The sequence below is a fragment of the Mytilus edulis genome, chromosome 5, assembly GCF_963676685.1.
Source record: "Mytilus edulis chromosome 5, xbMytEdul2.2, whole genome shotgun sequence".
NCBI lineage: Eukaryota > Metazoa > Mollusca > Bivalvia > Mytilida > Mytilidae > Mytilus > Mytilus edulis.
This window is the reverse complement of record NC_092348.1, coordinates 55,831,042-55,845,808: the sequence shown is the minus strand read 5'-3', so window position 1 is coordinate 55,845,808 and position 14,767 is coordinate 55,831,042. Positions and strand designations below refer to the sequence as shown.

The 14,767-nt window shown below is 33.2% G+C and overlaps 2 protein-coding genes across 3 annotated transcripts; both read right to left on the bottom strand.

Moving 5' to 3' along the window:
- Positions 1-581: 581 nt before the first annotated feature.
- Positions 582-5,244, bottom strand: LOC139523987 (DNA ligase 1-like). 2 transcript variants are annotated; one of them, XM_071318483.1, is made up of 7 exons: positions 5,131-5,244; positions 3,822-3,902; positions 2,876-3,488; positions 2,420-2,612; positions 1,813-1,883; positions 1,434-1,536; positions 582-913 (listed from the first exon to the last, which is right to left on the bottom strand). In XM_071318483.1, the coding sequence occupies exons 2-7, from the start codon at positions 3,899-3,901 to the stop codon at positions 639-641; spliced, it is 1,335 nt and encodes a 444-aa protein (XP_071174584.1). In that variant the 5' UTR covers position 3,902; positions 5,131-5,244; the 3' UTR covers positions 582-638. The 2 variants fall into 2 exon arrangements, with proteins under 2 accessions (XP_071174584.1, XP_071174586.1); XM_071318485.1 differs by lacking the exon at positions 5,131-5,244 and adding an exon at positions 4,132-4,215.
- A 2,207-nt stretch (positions 5,245-7,451) lies between these two features.
- LOC139523986 (protein snail homolog Sna-like) lies at positions 7,452-14,125 on the bottom strand. The gene is made up of 2 exons (XM_071318482.1): positions 13,954-14,125; positions 7,452-8,844 (listed from the first exon to the last, which is right to left on the bottom strand). Exons 1-2 carry the CDS (start codon positions 14,015-14,017, stop codon positions 7,856-7,858), a joined length of 1,053 nt encoding a protein of 350 aa, XP_071174583.1. The 5' UTR covers positions 14,018-14,125; the 3' UTR covers positions 7,452-7,855.
- Positions 14,126-14,767: the final 642 nt, after the last annotated feature.

Sequence of the window (14,767 nt, the reverse complement as noted above, 5' to 3'; positions counted from 1 at the left end):
TTATTTATGTATTATTGTCATTTTATTTATTTTCTTTTGTTACATCTTTTGACATCAGACTCGGACTTCTCTTGAACTGAATTTTAATGTGCGTATTGTTATTCTTTTACTTTTCTACATTGGCTAGAGGTATAGGGGGAGGGTTGAGATCTCATAAACATGTTTAACCCCGCCGCAATTTTGCGCCTGTCCCAAGTCAGGAGCCTCTGGCCTTTGTTAGTCTTGTATGATTTTAAATTTTAGTTTCTTGTGTATAATTCGGAGTTTAGTATGACGTCCATTATCACTGTACTATTATGCATATTTTAGGGGCCAGCTGAAGGACACCTACGGGTGCGGGAATTCTCGCTACATTGAAGACCCATTGGTTGCCTTCGGCTGTTGTTTGCTCTATGGTCGGGTGGTTGTCGCTTTGACATATTCACCATTTCCTTTCTCAATTTTATAGAAGTCGTAGTGATCATGAAGCGATCGGTCGAGTTAATCTGGACCACATATCAAACAGGTTTAATTTATCTTTATCGAGATGGATCGAGTTGGTCTGATTGGCAATTTGAACCTAGCTTCAAATAAATCTTAAATTAAACAAAAATAAAAGTTTTATTAAATAAACAAATAAACAACAAAAATAATTATTTTCAATTGTCAAAATCTTCATCAGGTTTGCTATGACAACAAAAAAGTTGACAGAACCACTGTCGAAAGCTCGTGAATCCACTGTTAGGTTTGGATTGAAAGCCAACTTCAATATCTATTACAGATTCTTTTGTGTTACTAGTAATCGTTGAAACATGTATTTCTTCTAATACTGATGAAAAGAATGGCTTTAAATGTGGTCTTGGAGTTTCTTCTGTGTCACTTAAACTAATACTGAACCATTCACTGTCTGACGTCCTTGATGTGTCTGGTATATCTAGAAGATAATAATACTTTATTAACATGGGAACAGTGAAAGGACATTTTTTTAAATGATCGATTTTTAAAATACAACCTCATTATCAATCATAACAAAATACTTTGGGTGTTAGGGTTGAGTACATAATTGTGATATTTTAAAACATAAAATTTGTATTCAAAATTTCAGTGATGATTTTTTTAAAGTTTTACGTACAAAAAATGAATGACATTAGTGGTGATATCCAGCATTTGGCTGTATTTATTATGAATCGAAAAGCCATCTAGGTTATAAAATGGTAACTTCTGTAGATAGAAAAGGGTGATTTGCAGTGGGGGGTTCAGGGGGGCGTAGAGGGCGTACGCCCCCTTTACTTTCACTTTTTTTTTAATTATTATTTTACGTGATTTTACCCAAAAAAAGGTCCAAAAAAAAATCGCCTCGCTTCAGCCGGCGAGATAATTTCTATAATTTACTCTACGCCCCCCCCCCCCTCCCTTATAAATTCCTGAATCCACCCTGGTTTGATATAATGTACCTTGATCTTCTATGTTGTCATCTAATGTCGAGAAATCTAACTTTAGTTCTTCCTTTAAAGCAAGCTGTTTATCAATGATGTCTTTTGTTGAAGGCTTGCTTCTCTAAAAAAAAAGAGTCAAATTAATTGTTATTAGGTCCTTTTATACTAGTCATGATATAAAAAATGGGAGTTTCTGTTTTAAAAGACCACCCAGTGAATTTACGGAAATAAAATATGCGTTTATCTAAATTGTAATTTTGACATTTTGTTTCAGTATGAATCAGGCTTGAATCAGGCTTATAGACAGCGTTTCACCAGTAAATGTGAATCAATGCTGTAAAAAGTATTATCTTCTGTTACTGAAATTATTTTTTATAACAACACCAATATACTTTACCTTAAATACTTTATTGGCTATTCGTTGAAGATATCCCATTTTCTTTGGAACAACAGATCCGTCCAGTTCCTCTGAAAAGAAAAGCAAAATGTTTCTCAATTATAAACATGAAAATGTAATAATGAAACACAAACAATTAATTGGTCTTCTAATGGCAAACTCATTATTTCAGTGCTTTTCGTTTTTAAATTATATTTTAATGTCCTTTTTTTGGTTTCACCATCTCTTAATTTTTGTTTGACTTTTTTATTTTCCAACATGTTCAGCAAGATTTATGAAAGATAGTACATTTTTTATATTATCAATTTCTCCTACGGTTTTCAACCCAAATCTCTGAAACACAAATGTCATGGAATTGTTTGAGGATTTTCGCCATGTTTCCAAACTTTTTCATCAAAATATGAAAGAGGGTACAAATCTTTTTATTTTGATACGATAACAGGGTAACATAAAAAAAAAACTATATTTGTTTAAATAACATCGAAAACAATTATTATGTTTGATTTGTAAGTAATATTTCCTTTTGTTCACGTAATTTGTTTATATTTCCATGTGTGTTCCTCGGCCTTTTTCAAAAATCTCATATTTAATTTCTATATGTGCTTACTGTCGATTGCTACATTCCACGTGTCTGTCATTTGGAAGCTTTGATAATTGTTATGCTGTTCTCGCAAAAATGAGTGTATTCTTTCTTCTTTTGTCGGTGAAAGGTATGGTTCTGATTGTCTTTTCTCTGTTTGTTCCTCTTTAAAAATCAGTTCTTGTGGCGAAGTGCAAGCCTTTTCTCTACTGTTCTTTGGCTGTCACAAAAATAAATATATGAAGATATGAAAATTACGAAAAGTTTACAGTTTTGACATCTACGCACAATATTGAAACAGGTCATTTTGAAAAAAAATAGTAAAAAGATAAATAAACCGTTATTAGCTACTGATTGATGGGACGGTTACTTCTATGGGAAACACTACTGTATCTATAGTGTAAAAATGCGATTTTTTTTTAGCACCAAAAACTCCGACAATAAAGTGGAAGAAACATACATTAAAAACAACAATGTTTATACCTCCTGGGAAAAACGCCGAAGTGAGTCAAGGTCAGTGGCTGGTTTCCAGAACTCTTCAAATTGTGTCTTTATCTTTTCTTGTTCTCTTGTTATCCTATTTCTCTCCTCTTCTTTGATTATCTTTTCTCTGACATATGCGTCAACAAGTTTTTCGTATTCAGCATCTCTGACGGATTTGTAAAAAGAAGCACATTCATCGTCGTCTGTTATTTCTTTGGTTGAAATTATCTGTTCTTCTTCTATTACTATCCTATTTCTCTTCTTTTCTTCTTGGATGATCTTTTCTCTGGCATATGCGTCAACGAGTTTATCGTATTCAGCATCTCTGACGGATTTGTAAAAAGAAGCACATTCGTCGCCGTCTGTTATTTCTTTGGTTGAAATGATCTTTTCTTTTTCTCTTACTATCATATTTCTCTTCTTTTCTTCTTGGATGATCTTTTCTCTGGCATATGCGTCAACAAGTTTATTGTATTCAGCATCTCTGACGGATTTGTAAAAAGCAGCACATTCGTCACCGTCTGTTATTTCTTCTTCTTTTTTATTCAATGGTATTTCAGTCTCGTTACAATTAACTACTTGTGCACCAGACATAATGTTAGCTTCTATTTCACTGAAAATAAAACCAAGAAGTATTCAGAATTAATGTAACGGCGTTCAGGAAATTTATTCCCATTCAATAGAATAAATAAATTATAGTGAAAAGGATATTCTCATAGAGGGCAGAAAGACACACTGAATATTATTCTTCTTCTTTTTCAAAATTGCAAAATCCGGATGTCGAACATATTTGATTTACTGAAGTAATATACATTCCTATAGTGTTTTATTTAAATCTTAAATTTGATTTTAGCCAATACAAAATAGGTTTTACATTCTAAAGTCAGTCTAGAAAATGACGTTTGTCAAAATATAGTAGCTCATAGTAATGGTATTGAATACATACCTAAAAGCAACTTGGAATAATGACACCATTAAACTACGAATATTCCAATTTAGACTGTTATTATCGGTCTCCATTTTCATTCTGAAAAAAATATATGGAATTGTTACTTTTTTATTCGTTTTTTTTTTAATTTTTTGCCTTACTTGTTGTAATTAATTCCTCTCTTTCTCTTTCGCTCTCACCCCTCACTCTGTCTCTCATATGTCTTATTTTTTTCATCTGATGAAACAACTCATTGTGTTGTTCATTCGACCTGTTGCTCCTGCAAGCAGTATATCTGGGTTTTTTTTTAATATGAATAGAAACTTACCAAGTTGTTCTCGATTGATGAATCTCGGACAAATGGTTATATACGTTTAGAATAGTTAACACTGTGTACACTGCTGAAGGCAAGTTAGCAAACTGGCGACGTTGCCAAAGAAATATCAGAACTATGACGTTTAGACGGTCAAGGATCATGTGACAGTTTTTATCGGCCGAGGTTTAACTGTACATGATCCCTATTCTAAGAACATCAATTGCAATAGTATGATATTAACAGCAATTTTCAAGGGTTTCAACTGCCTCCATGTAAAGTTCAGTTACCTAAGATAAATTGTGTTATTCTTTAAGGTTCATTTTGGTTATGTTGCCTCCAACGTGTCCAAGTGTTTACATATACTCATGATACATTAGAGTGATACTGAGGAAGGTTAATCCAGAAAAGCGCGTCGGCCGCACTAAATTTCCATTTGTATTAACTGTGCTTACTTGTGTTAACTTATAACATTTGAATTATATGCCGCTACTCTAGAAAAACAGACTGTCTTCAACTAACTTTATAATTATTTTATATGTCTATGATGCACTTGCAAGCCATTTGTACACAATTTTACATATATTAATTATATTTCAATATTCCAGCAAACAAACAAAAAACAATAACCAAACATAAATAAAAGAAAAAGATAATACTGTAGGCAGTGGTGGAATTGCTAGTATTTCTTTATTTGACATACAAGAGCCTTTTTATACAAGATTATTTTATGTAAATGGTTCTTTCAAATGGCCAATATCAAAATAGCTCAATTATTCTAATTTTGTAGCCTGGCTGTTAACTTGGATGATTGGAATAATATACTAATTGTACTTGCGTCAGAAAAAAAATCAGTCCAAAATTGAAATGTTGTGTAAAATTGAGATCGAAGAAACAAAAAACTTGTAAAAAAAGTTTACAGGAGGACAAATACATCAATAATGTTCGCTAATTTTCCTTTAGATTTGCCTTACCTCGGGAAATGACACTTGAGACAAAAAGAAATAGTCTTACCTGACAACGAGATCCCTCTTAAAACTTTCAAAATTCAATTTCAGTTATTCAGGCATATAAAAGCAGCAGTCAGATAGATAGCAACGTTCTACTCTGATACAAGGTTGCCAGAGAGGTTTATGACGTTTCGACGTTAAATATCATGTGGGAACGTTTGCGTTAACTGATTGGTGCTGCATGGACTTTAATCCATCCAACCTATGATCACCAATGCGAGTCTTGGTGGATATTGCCGATTGGTAGTATTAATTTTGCTTTGTCAATGGAACATAAGTAAGGATAATGTACCGGAAAACATCGCCGGTGTAGTAAATTTACTGAGTTTGGAAATACGAAGACCGCTTTCTTGCTTCTCACAAATCTCCGATCCTCAAATGTGTAGGCTTGATACTTGAACATTTTTATTTTACATTTACCCAAAGTTCTACCAATGTTATGTTTTACCTTATATCGAATTTAGTACATTTCTGAACTTTAATATTCGTGTTTTTTTCGTAATAAGCAATAGCTATAGATTAAGCTTTGAATATAATTATCTGCATAATTTTTACATGTATATAGATAAGAACGTTAATTTTCCCGTTTGAATGGTTTTACACTATATTATTTTTGCGGCCCTTTATAGCTTGCTGTTCGGCGTGAGCCAAGGCTCCGTGTTGAAGACCGTACTTTGACTGGTAATGGTTTACAAATTATGACTTAGATGAATTGTCTAATTGGCACTCCTACCACATCTTCTTATATCTATTTACGATACGACTAAAACATATCCGTGGTAATCGGTGAAACAGTCATAATTAAAACATTAGAATAACTTTACCATCAGATTCAGGTAGACTTAAAACCTTTATCCGGGAAATCGTAAAAGAAACTTAAACCCTGGAATATCGTTTTAACAAGAAGACATATACTCCAAATGACTGGCGTGTCGTGGTACCCAACACTATCACTAAAATTTATTTGTCTCGTTTAATTTTCATAAAATTTTGACAAAGTATTTTCTTTGACCCTTTAACAAAACTATAAAAATTTCAAAAATTTTGAACCAACCGTTTTGTCAGAAAAATTACACTGGTTATATAGCAGTTTGACAAACACCAATTTTGATCATTGAGAAGCTTAATATCCCCCTTACAACACAACGTAATTAAAACGTTTAGCTGACTTTACAGAGTTATCTCCCTGTAGTATTAGGTACCACCTCAACTGGAAATAGTCACTCAATGTATAATAGATGTTACTGGAATGTTGCTCAATAGAATTGGAAAGTTTAAAATGGGAAAATTTAAATCATTTCTCGTATCGTAAAGTTCAGTTATTAACTGACCATCATTGTCAGCTTCTTATCTCGAAACTAAAATGGATTCGCTGAGAGACAGTTGTATTTCTCATATGATATTTTAAATATTCGATCACGTAGGGGCTTTCCTACCTTACTGTACGGTATGGCTTTTGTTTACTTTATGTTGACCTTTTGTTGCTTAAACCTACGCTATCTTGTGGTTAGGTATCTCATTGGTATTCATATCTCCTTATTTTCATACTGACTATGTAGTATCCATATTTCAGAAAGATTGAACCTGAATAAATAAGTCTTTTTCTACATTCGATTTTGAAATGAACTCATCTTCTAACCATGCATACGTATAAAAGTCTACAAGTAGTTAAAACATCATGTAATTCTTTCATACACAAAGCAATTTTATTACAATATTATAAAACATAGCATATAAATATTGCATTAAATATGAACAGAAATGTGCAAAACACACAATATAATTTTTTGAATGTATTTCATTGACAAATCTTTTTAATACACAATATAATGACTCTGTTATATTCAAAATTTAGCAGTTTTACACATTTTTTTTTTCATTTTAATATTCCAAGAGAACACACTTACATAATACAATGTATGTCACAGTTGTATTTCACAGAGGACAACATATTTTATTAGCTTGCTAAATTAATTAAGAATCAAATTATTATTATTTTTCAAATACAAATTAACTTAACTTTTGTTGATTTATCAAACATTCAGAAAAAAACCTTTATATTCTAAACTAATTACATGTAAAAATCTGTATAATTTAAGACGAGGTGCATACTTTTAGTTGATTTATTTACTATATGCGTTTAAAGGAGTATAGGTTCAGTAAGACCTCTTTTTTGCCCCAAAATATAGCAGTTTTACAAAATAAATTTTTAAAATTCCAAAGAAAATGAACGAAAATTTTGCCAAGTTAAAAAAACCCTAACAATATTTTTTTCTGTGTAGATTGTTAACTTTTTCATGACGCATACCACTGAGACAAGACTAAACATACATCGAACGCTATGAAATATATGGCAATAAAGATTTTGTTTTGATTTGACTATAAAAATAATGAAAAATTTTCTTTCATGTTACACCACAAATTATTTTCTTTAAATTTAAAAAAAAAACCAGTTATAGATTAAGACGATAAAATTTATACCAGTAAAAATGTAGAAGGGGGAAAGATATTCAAACTCATATTCTGAAAACTGAACTGACTGAAGAAGCCATAGCAAAAATCTAAAAAAGAACGCACAACAGTACACAATACACAACAGAAAATTGAGACGGAGTAACATAATATGGTAGTATGATAAATATTCGAAATAAAAGCGATGCGTTTATACATGAAGCAAAGACATATATATGTCTCTCTCTGTATGAGGTTAATGAAAGTTGCTGTAAATCTTATATCAAACGACACACTTCTAGCATATGCTTGTGGAGATAACGTTTTTGAGCGAAAGCACGCCCACATTTCTGGCAGGTGAAGTTCTTTGTTGTAACACTGTGTATAAGCATGTGCGATCGAAGATTCGACTTGTCAGCAAATGCCTTATCACATCCTTCAGCAGGACAGGGAAAAGGTCTTTCCCCGGTATGAGTGCGCATATGGCCTTTCAAGAGCCAAGAACGTGTGAAAATTTTTCCACATACTCCACATCGATTTCGTTGTTTCGTGTGAGAGCGAACATGCGCTTGGTACGCTGAATATATTGTAAAACTTCGTTCACAGTCTTCGCATTTAAACGAAATTTGTGTATCACTTTTCAATTGTAACGCAAAAAGTTTATTAGTTTCGTTAAGGTTACTGATGTCAGGTCCGTTAATTGTAGAAAGCGAGACTCCCAAAAACTTCGATTCTAAATTTTGACTGCTTTCAACAATTAAATCAGCACTATTGTCACTGAAGTTTTGATTTTCGTCAGTCAATCGAATATCGCTGACGCTATCACACAAGGAGTCACTTTCCCCTTGGGAATTTTTATTATCATCTTCTTCTGATCCGTAAAATACGTTATCATCCACTCCTTCAAATACTTCATCTTCCGATTCTGATTCGTAGTCGTCATCATATGAGTCCCCTCCGCTTGAAGTTGAAGCACTATTTGACCGATAAAAATACCCATCATCACCTAAATACTCCAACGTTTCCTTTGGGTTAACTCCGGCGAGTTCTAATTCTGGAACCCTCAAAGCCAGAGCAAATCTAGTTACAAAAGACAGATAGCTCAAAGATTTGTATTTGATAATTGGGTATTTCTTAGTTACGGCATTTTCCTTTCTCTGTCTAGGCAGCTGTGGTTGTTGCTTTGCTGCTATACCAAGTCCTCGAAGTGCAGGAATTTTCTTGATGGACAAACCAGACCTTGTTGTCATAACATATGGGTCGTGCTCTAAAGTAAAAATATAAATAAATGTCATTTTAAATTTGTTAATTGAAAAACTTGTATAGTTCTGCAGATTAATTTGTGCAATGCCATTTTTAAACAAATTAAATTGGTTACATTTAAAATATGTTGGTTTCCCCTTTCCATACCAATTTAAAATTTTGAACTGGGCAGTTAGATAATAAACTTTTGGGAAGCATCAGAAGAATGCCAGTATGCCAGCAAAACACTCGTAAGTTACAATTTAATTAACTATTTTTAATTTTTTAATATGTCTTTCTTAGAGTATTTTATTTTATCAGATAATTTAGTGTTGACGTTAAAGTCTGTTTAATTTATTCATTACCCTTTTTAGGAGTCTTTGCGATTAAGAGCTAGACACAATAATTGTATACCCTCTATAATTGATAAAGACTGTAAGTTGACCTGATAAATCGCATGCCCATGTGCGTTAATGAACGCACTGCTTTCTTAGTATAGTAGATCAGTAGACTTAAGATAGATATATGAAATATATAAGAAGATGTGGTATGAGAGCCAATGAGACAACTCTCCATCCAAGTCACAATTTATAAAAGTAAACCATTATAGGATAAAGTACGTTGATGACCGTACGGTTCAATGTCGATAACTTATTAATTGCTACCGTCTACCTCATTTGAACTTTTGTGGATAGTTAGCTCGTTAGCGATCATACCGCACCTCCTTATTTTTATATACCATATTTAAAGTAAACACAAATTTGCATAAGAGGGTGTTTTCTAACCCCGTCGTACATTTATTGATAACATAGGATGTATAATAGATCAAATTTATTCGGTCAGTGTATGTTCACTTGTGTATATATGTCTTTGGATTGAGTTAATTAAGCCATTTTAATTGATGTTTTAACCATTTGTCTTTCTGTGATGTGATGTCAGTGTTGCACTATTGTTTCAAATAAGGGTGAAGGTTGGTAAATATTTGAAACGTTTAAACCCGCTGCAATTGTTTACACCGGTCCTTAGTCAGGAATCTGATGTTCAGTAGTTGTTGTTTGTTGATGGGGTTCATAAGTGTTTCTCGTTTCTCGTTTTTTATACAGATTATAAAAAGAAGATGTGGTATGAGTGACCTTTGGGTTTTCCGTTTGAATGGTTTTACACTTGTCATTATTTGGGCCCTTTATAGCTTGCTGTTCGGTGTGAGATAATGCTCCGTGTTGAAGACCTATAATGGTTTACTTTTATAAATTATGTCTTGGATGGCGAGTTGTCTCATTGACACTCATACATCTTCTTATATATCTAAATAAAATTCTAGCTCCTCTCAACAAAGTAAATACGTTCAGAAGTAATAGTGCGGTGACCAGACCAAATATTTTTAAAATTTAATCGTCAAACATACTATATGGCTATATAATATATCATTGGATTCGGAAAAATTAGTACTTTTGGAATATCGATGTCGTCAAAAAGAAATGTGGTAACAGTTTTGCATAAATTAAGGTCAAAGATCAACATACTGTTTTTTTCTTTCTGTATCTTAACAATTGAAAGATATCAGCAGCATTTTGTGTTAAATTTCAAATCAATTGAAAATGAATTATCTCGAAAATGTAAAAAAAAAAAAAGGAACATATTACTTAGTAATCGGTTAATTCTGAAAATTGGCGTTTTTCAACACTTGTTCTATTATACAAGATCAATACAAATTCCGTTAAAGTTACAGTAGTTACCTAACCGGGTGACATTCAACCTCAGCAATAAAAGATAAATGTTGTTTTCAAGTAAAGCCTTCTACCCTGAATGTTTATTTTGAAAAAGCTCATGCATGTAATTCATTGCAACCAAAAACCACTAATTAGCTCGAAGAACATTAAAAAATCCAATCAAAATGATCAGAAAACAGATTTCATCCAGGAGTATCTTCTGATTCATCTGTCAAGGAATTTCTACATAATTCTTACCCTTGAAAGGAGCAAAGATCCGTACATGTAAGGTTTTGTTGTGAACAAACACTTTTCACATGAAGATTTTCCCTAACATGAACACAAAAGATCCTGCAAGAATTCTGCTGGAATTATGCCCTTTAAAATAAACGGGGTGTAATGAAATAATTAATTTTCGCCAACCGTATTCTAAAGGTGACGGAACAGGGGGTTTAGCAATGTTTTATGCGGTCAAAATTTCCGCTTCACAGAGAGGTAACCTGACTAAACATACTTTTTTACTGGTGGCAAGCTTGACGCGAATTTTATTAATATCGTGATGGAATGATTTAAAGAGATCATTCCTCAGATCAACTACAATAGTCGTGTGTGTCCTTTCAAGTCTTTTGTAAAAACAATTCAAACGAGAAAACTAACGGCCTCATTTATATAAAAAAAAAATGAACGAAAAACAAATATGTAACACATAAACAAACGACAACCATTGAATTACAGGCGCCTGACTTGGGGCAGGAACATACATAAATAATGTGGCGGGGTTAAACATATTAGAGGGATCCCAACCCTTCCCCCTAACCTGGGACAGTGGTATAACAGGACAATATATGAACGAACTATAAAAATCAGTTGAAAAAGGCTTAACTCATCAGATGGACAAAAATACAATTGGACGTAGCCGGTTACTTGTGCATCCAAACAGCAAAAAGACATTAGAAACAAATCTGAGAGTACTCGCAGTTATCTGACAGCTAGTTCAAAGCCACCAACAACTAATAAATCATTCATGTAAGACTAAACTAGCAATCCGTACACATCCAACTGCGCCTACAACTCGCATGCATGTGTCATTTGTTTGCAGTAGTGAACACAGAGAACAATCACACCCGTATCAAAGGTCCTTAGGATTATTCTGTCGCTCTTTCCCTTTTCTGTTAACTTCATGTCAAAGTATACGGCACTAATTATCATGCGAGTATTGGCCCTTGGTGAGTGCTAAGCAAGTTACAACAGTCATTAACATTATTGTCTGAAATAACTTCGACAATTTCAGATTTACAAACGTTCCAGCTGAGTCAAGCTCACTATAAGGTGGAATCATAGGGGATTTGTCATAGTTTTAAAAAAAGAAAAACTACCAAAGAAATTAGGGAGAGCCTGTTGGTTTTCTTTAACAGAAAAGAAAATTCTTCCAGTCAGTATCCTTCTCCCTTCAATAATCTGATACACTTTGGTTGAAGGTGTACTCTTTGTGATGCCTTCCTTTTCAACAGACAACTTTATTGAGCTTTTCTTGTCGTAGCGGTAAAAATATGTCTGCTACAGTGTGCGCTAGCGAAAAGCATTGGGTCATATTTTTATAATAGTCGCCTGCAAGGTCACCATTTCTTTTGCTTTTTTGTTATCATCAATACATTTAAGCAATGCCATACCACCTCTCAGACTGGTGTAAGTTGTGAGTGATGGGCCAAAGGAAGGTAGGGAAAATGCACACGAGGCATCAGAATTGAATTGGTTCACCAAATCACGTTCAACAAACGACCCATACTCTACAACACATTGCTGGCAGATTCCATCATTTAGTCTTTCAACAGAACTTAAGAAGCAACATTTACTCTTTACAGTAAAGGAGGTGACTGATTCAGTACTTATTCTCTGTCATACGATACAGTTTTCAAAATTAAAAGCCATGTGTTGCCTTTTTTAACTAATCGTAAAGGACTTCCTAGTTCAAACATTTTCCAGATAACTATATGTCCAAATTCAGACTTGGTTCTTAATTTTTGAAATGTATAAAAAGAAAAAAAACCCATATCAAATAAACATACGAAAATATGAAATCTTTTAAAATGACATAAAAAAAACACGATAACCAACACGAAATGGGACCATAAACTATCCCAAAAAAAATCGAATTGAACAAATGTTAGCAATGAAAAATCGTTGTGATACAAAATATAATTTATAGATTAGAATAATAGTTTCGGTCCGGTTCAATTTTTTTTACAAGTCGAATTTCAAGTGGAAAACCTGTATCTTCAATTTGTAGTGTATATTTTGTTTCAATGCACAAGTTGAAATAATGCTTCTGAGATAAATGATTTTGAAAGTGTTGTTCAATAAAGGTTTGAAATATCATATAAATGTTGTTTATTTTACATTTTGGGTAAAAATAAATGATGAAAATGAATTGAAACGTACTCTATTAAATGCAAAATATTCGTAGTATTCAATTTTTACAAAAACTCCTCAATAACGGATTAATTTTGCTAAACTTTGTTTGAAATTGTTAAAATAATGTGTTACAACAATGTATATAATAACAAAAAGCATATCCCGAATGTTCTTTTAGAATGTAGGCCAAAAATCTTTTGAAAGTATTTTTTTCTTTAAAGTAAGGGAACGAACTTCAAAGCCCATTTTACAAAAATTGCACCGTACGATTTTTCGACGACAAGTCAAAATGTAAAGTGTAACCTTTGAACTACCAATACTGTGATTTACAGCCGTATAGTCCGAATGACGATTAAACTCCTTAAATAAGCGACTTTTCCTTCCTTTGTCACCGTACTATAAACCATAGACAAGGAGAAGACAAAGGTCCTCTTCATACCACAAGACAAAAATTTGGACATTAATACTTTCTCTTGGAGACAAATCTTTGCTTGTTAATCTCAAAGTCATTCCCCATTTTTCTCTCTAAATATTTGATCAAAAGTCAGTATAAATACTGAGTATTAGTAATAGTAATTAGTATCAAATAATGATCATGCCAAAATAATCTGTTTTAAAGGTTTGCCTTGACTCATGTATTTGCAAACACCTCTAAAGCACTTACTCTATTAACAATGACGCCCTGGAAGGCTATTTCAAATTTTACTTTGATGCATAATTTACAGGGCACCTGCTTTTCAAGAACATGAGTTATCTTCCCTTGAAACAAATAAATAGACAACGCAGTTGATTCATATTCAACGAAGCGTTAACTTATAATGAATGAAATGGGTTTTACTTTGAATAGAAACACGCTGGATCAACGCAAAAACAAGAAAACCATTTGAAAGTAACATTGGGGGACAGTTGAAAGTCCAAAAACATATTTGAGTTTCAGCCGTTACGGACACGTACGAATTTACGTCATACGTTAAACAGTTTTTCAACTAATTTAACGTTCAATATTTTCATACCCGTATTGCTTTTGTATTTTCCTGTTCTGTATCCTCGAATACCATTTAAGTAACATTTTGGCATGATTAAAATAATATAGCCCAGTTTGAACTAATTAACTTTAACCGGATGTTATCCGTTGACGTTGTTTACAATGGCGACGTCTGCACACAACACACAACTTGGCGTGAATGACGTCAGTTGCTAGGTTACCACCAGTAGCTATAACGTTAATTTAAGCGCGCACCTTGCAGTGTCATACAACCAATGGAAGTGTTCCTATCTTAACAATCAGAACATCGACATCTAGATATGATCAGATTTCATCATGTTATTATTTATTTATGACTTTTTTAGTAAATTAATGACAACAATGTGCGCCGTCACCAAGTTGGGTTTGGGAAGGGGTTCTTCACTATTTATGAGAAGTATGGGTGCCGGGTTTTCTATCCCTAAGCAGTGGCGGATCCAGGGGGGGGGTCCGGGGGTTGGAACCCCCCTTTTTTGGCCGATCAATGCATTTGAAATTGGAGCATATAGTTGGAACCCCCCTTTACTTTGGGTTGGGACCCCCCTTTTTTTAAATGGCTGGATCTGCGCCTGCCTATTCCTAAGTGTCCGAAGTGAATACTTAGGGATTCCCTTGGAATAAAGTTAAGCAGGCAAATAGTAACAAACCCTGATTCGCTGATCAATAAGGGTCATTCTTTCAAGCCTAACGATGCGTGTATACTACTAAAAGTATATCAATAAGGTCAAATTCAGATGAAAAATGTAAAAAGGTTCCTAATTTTAAAAATCAAGAGTATCAAGAGGTAATACGATTGGATTTTT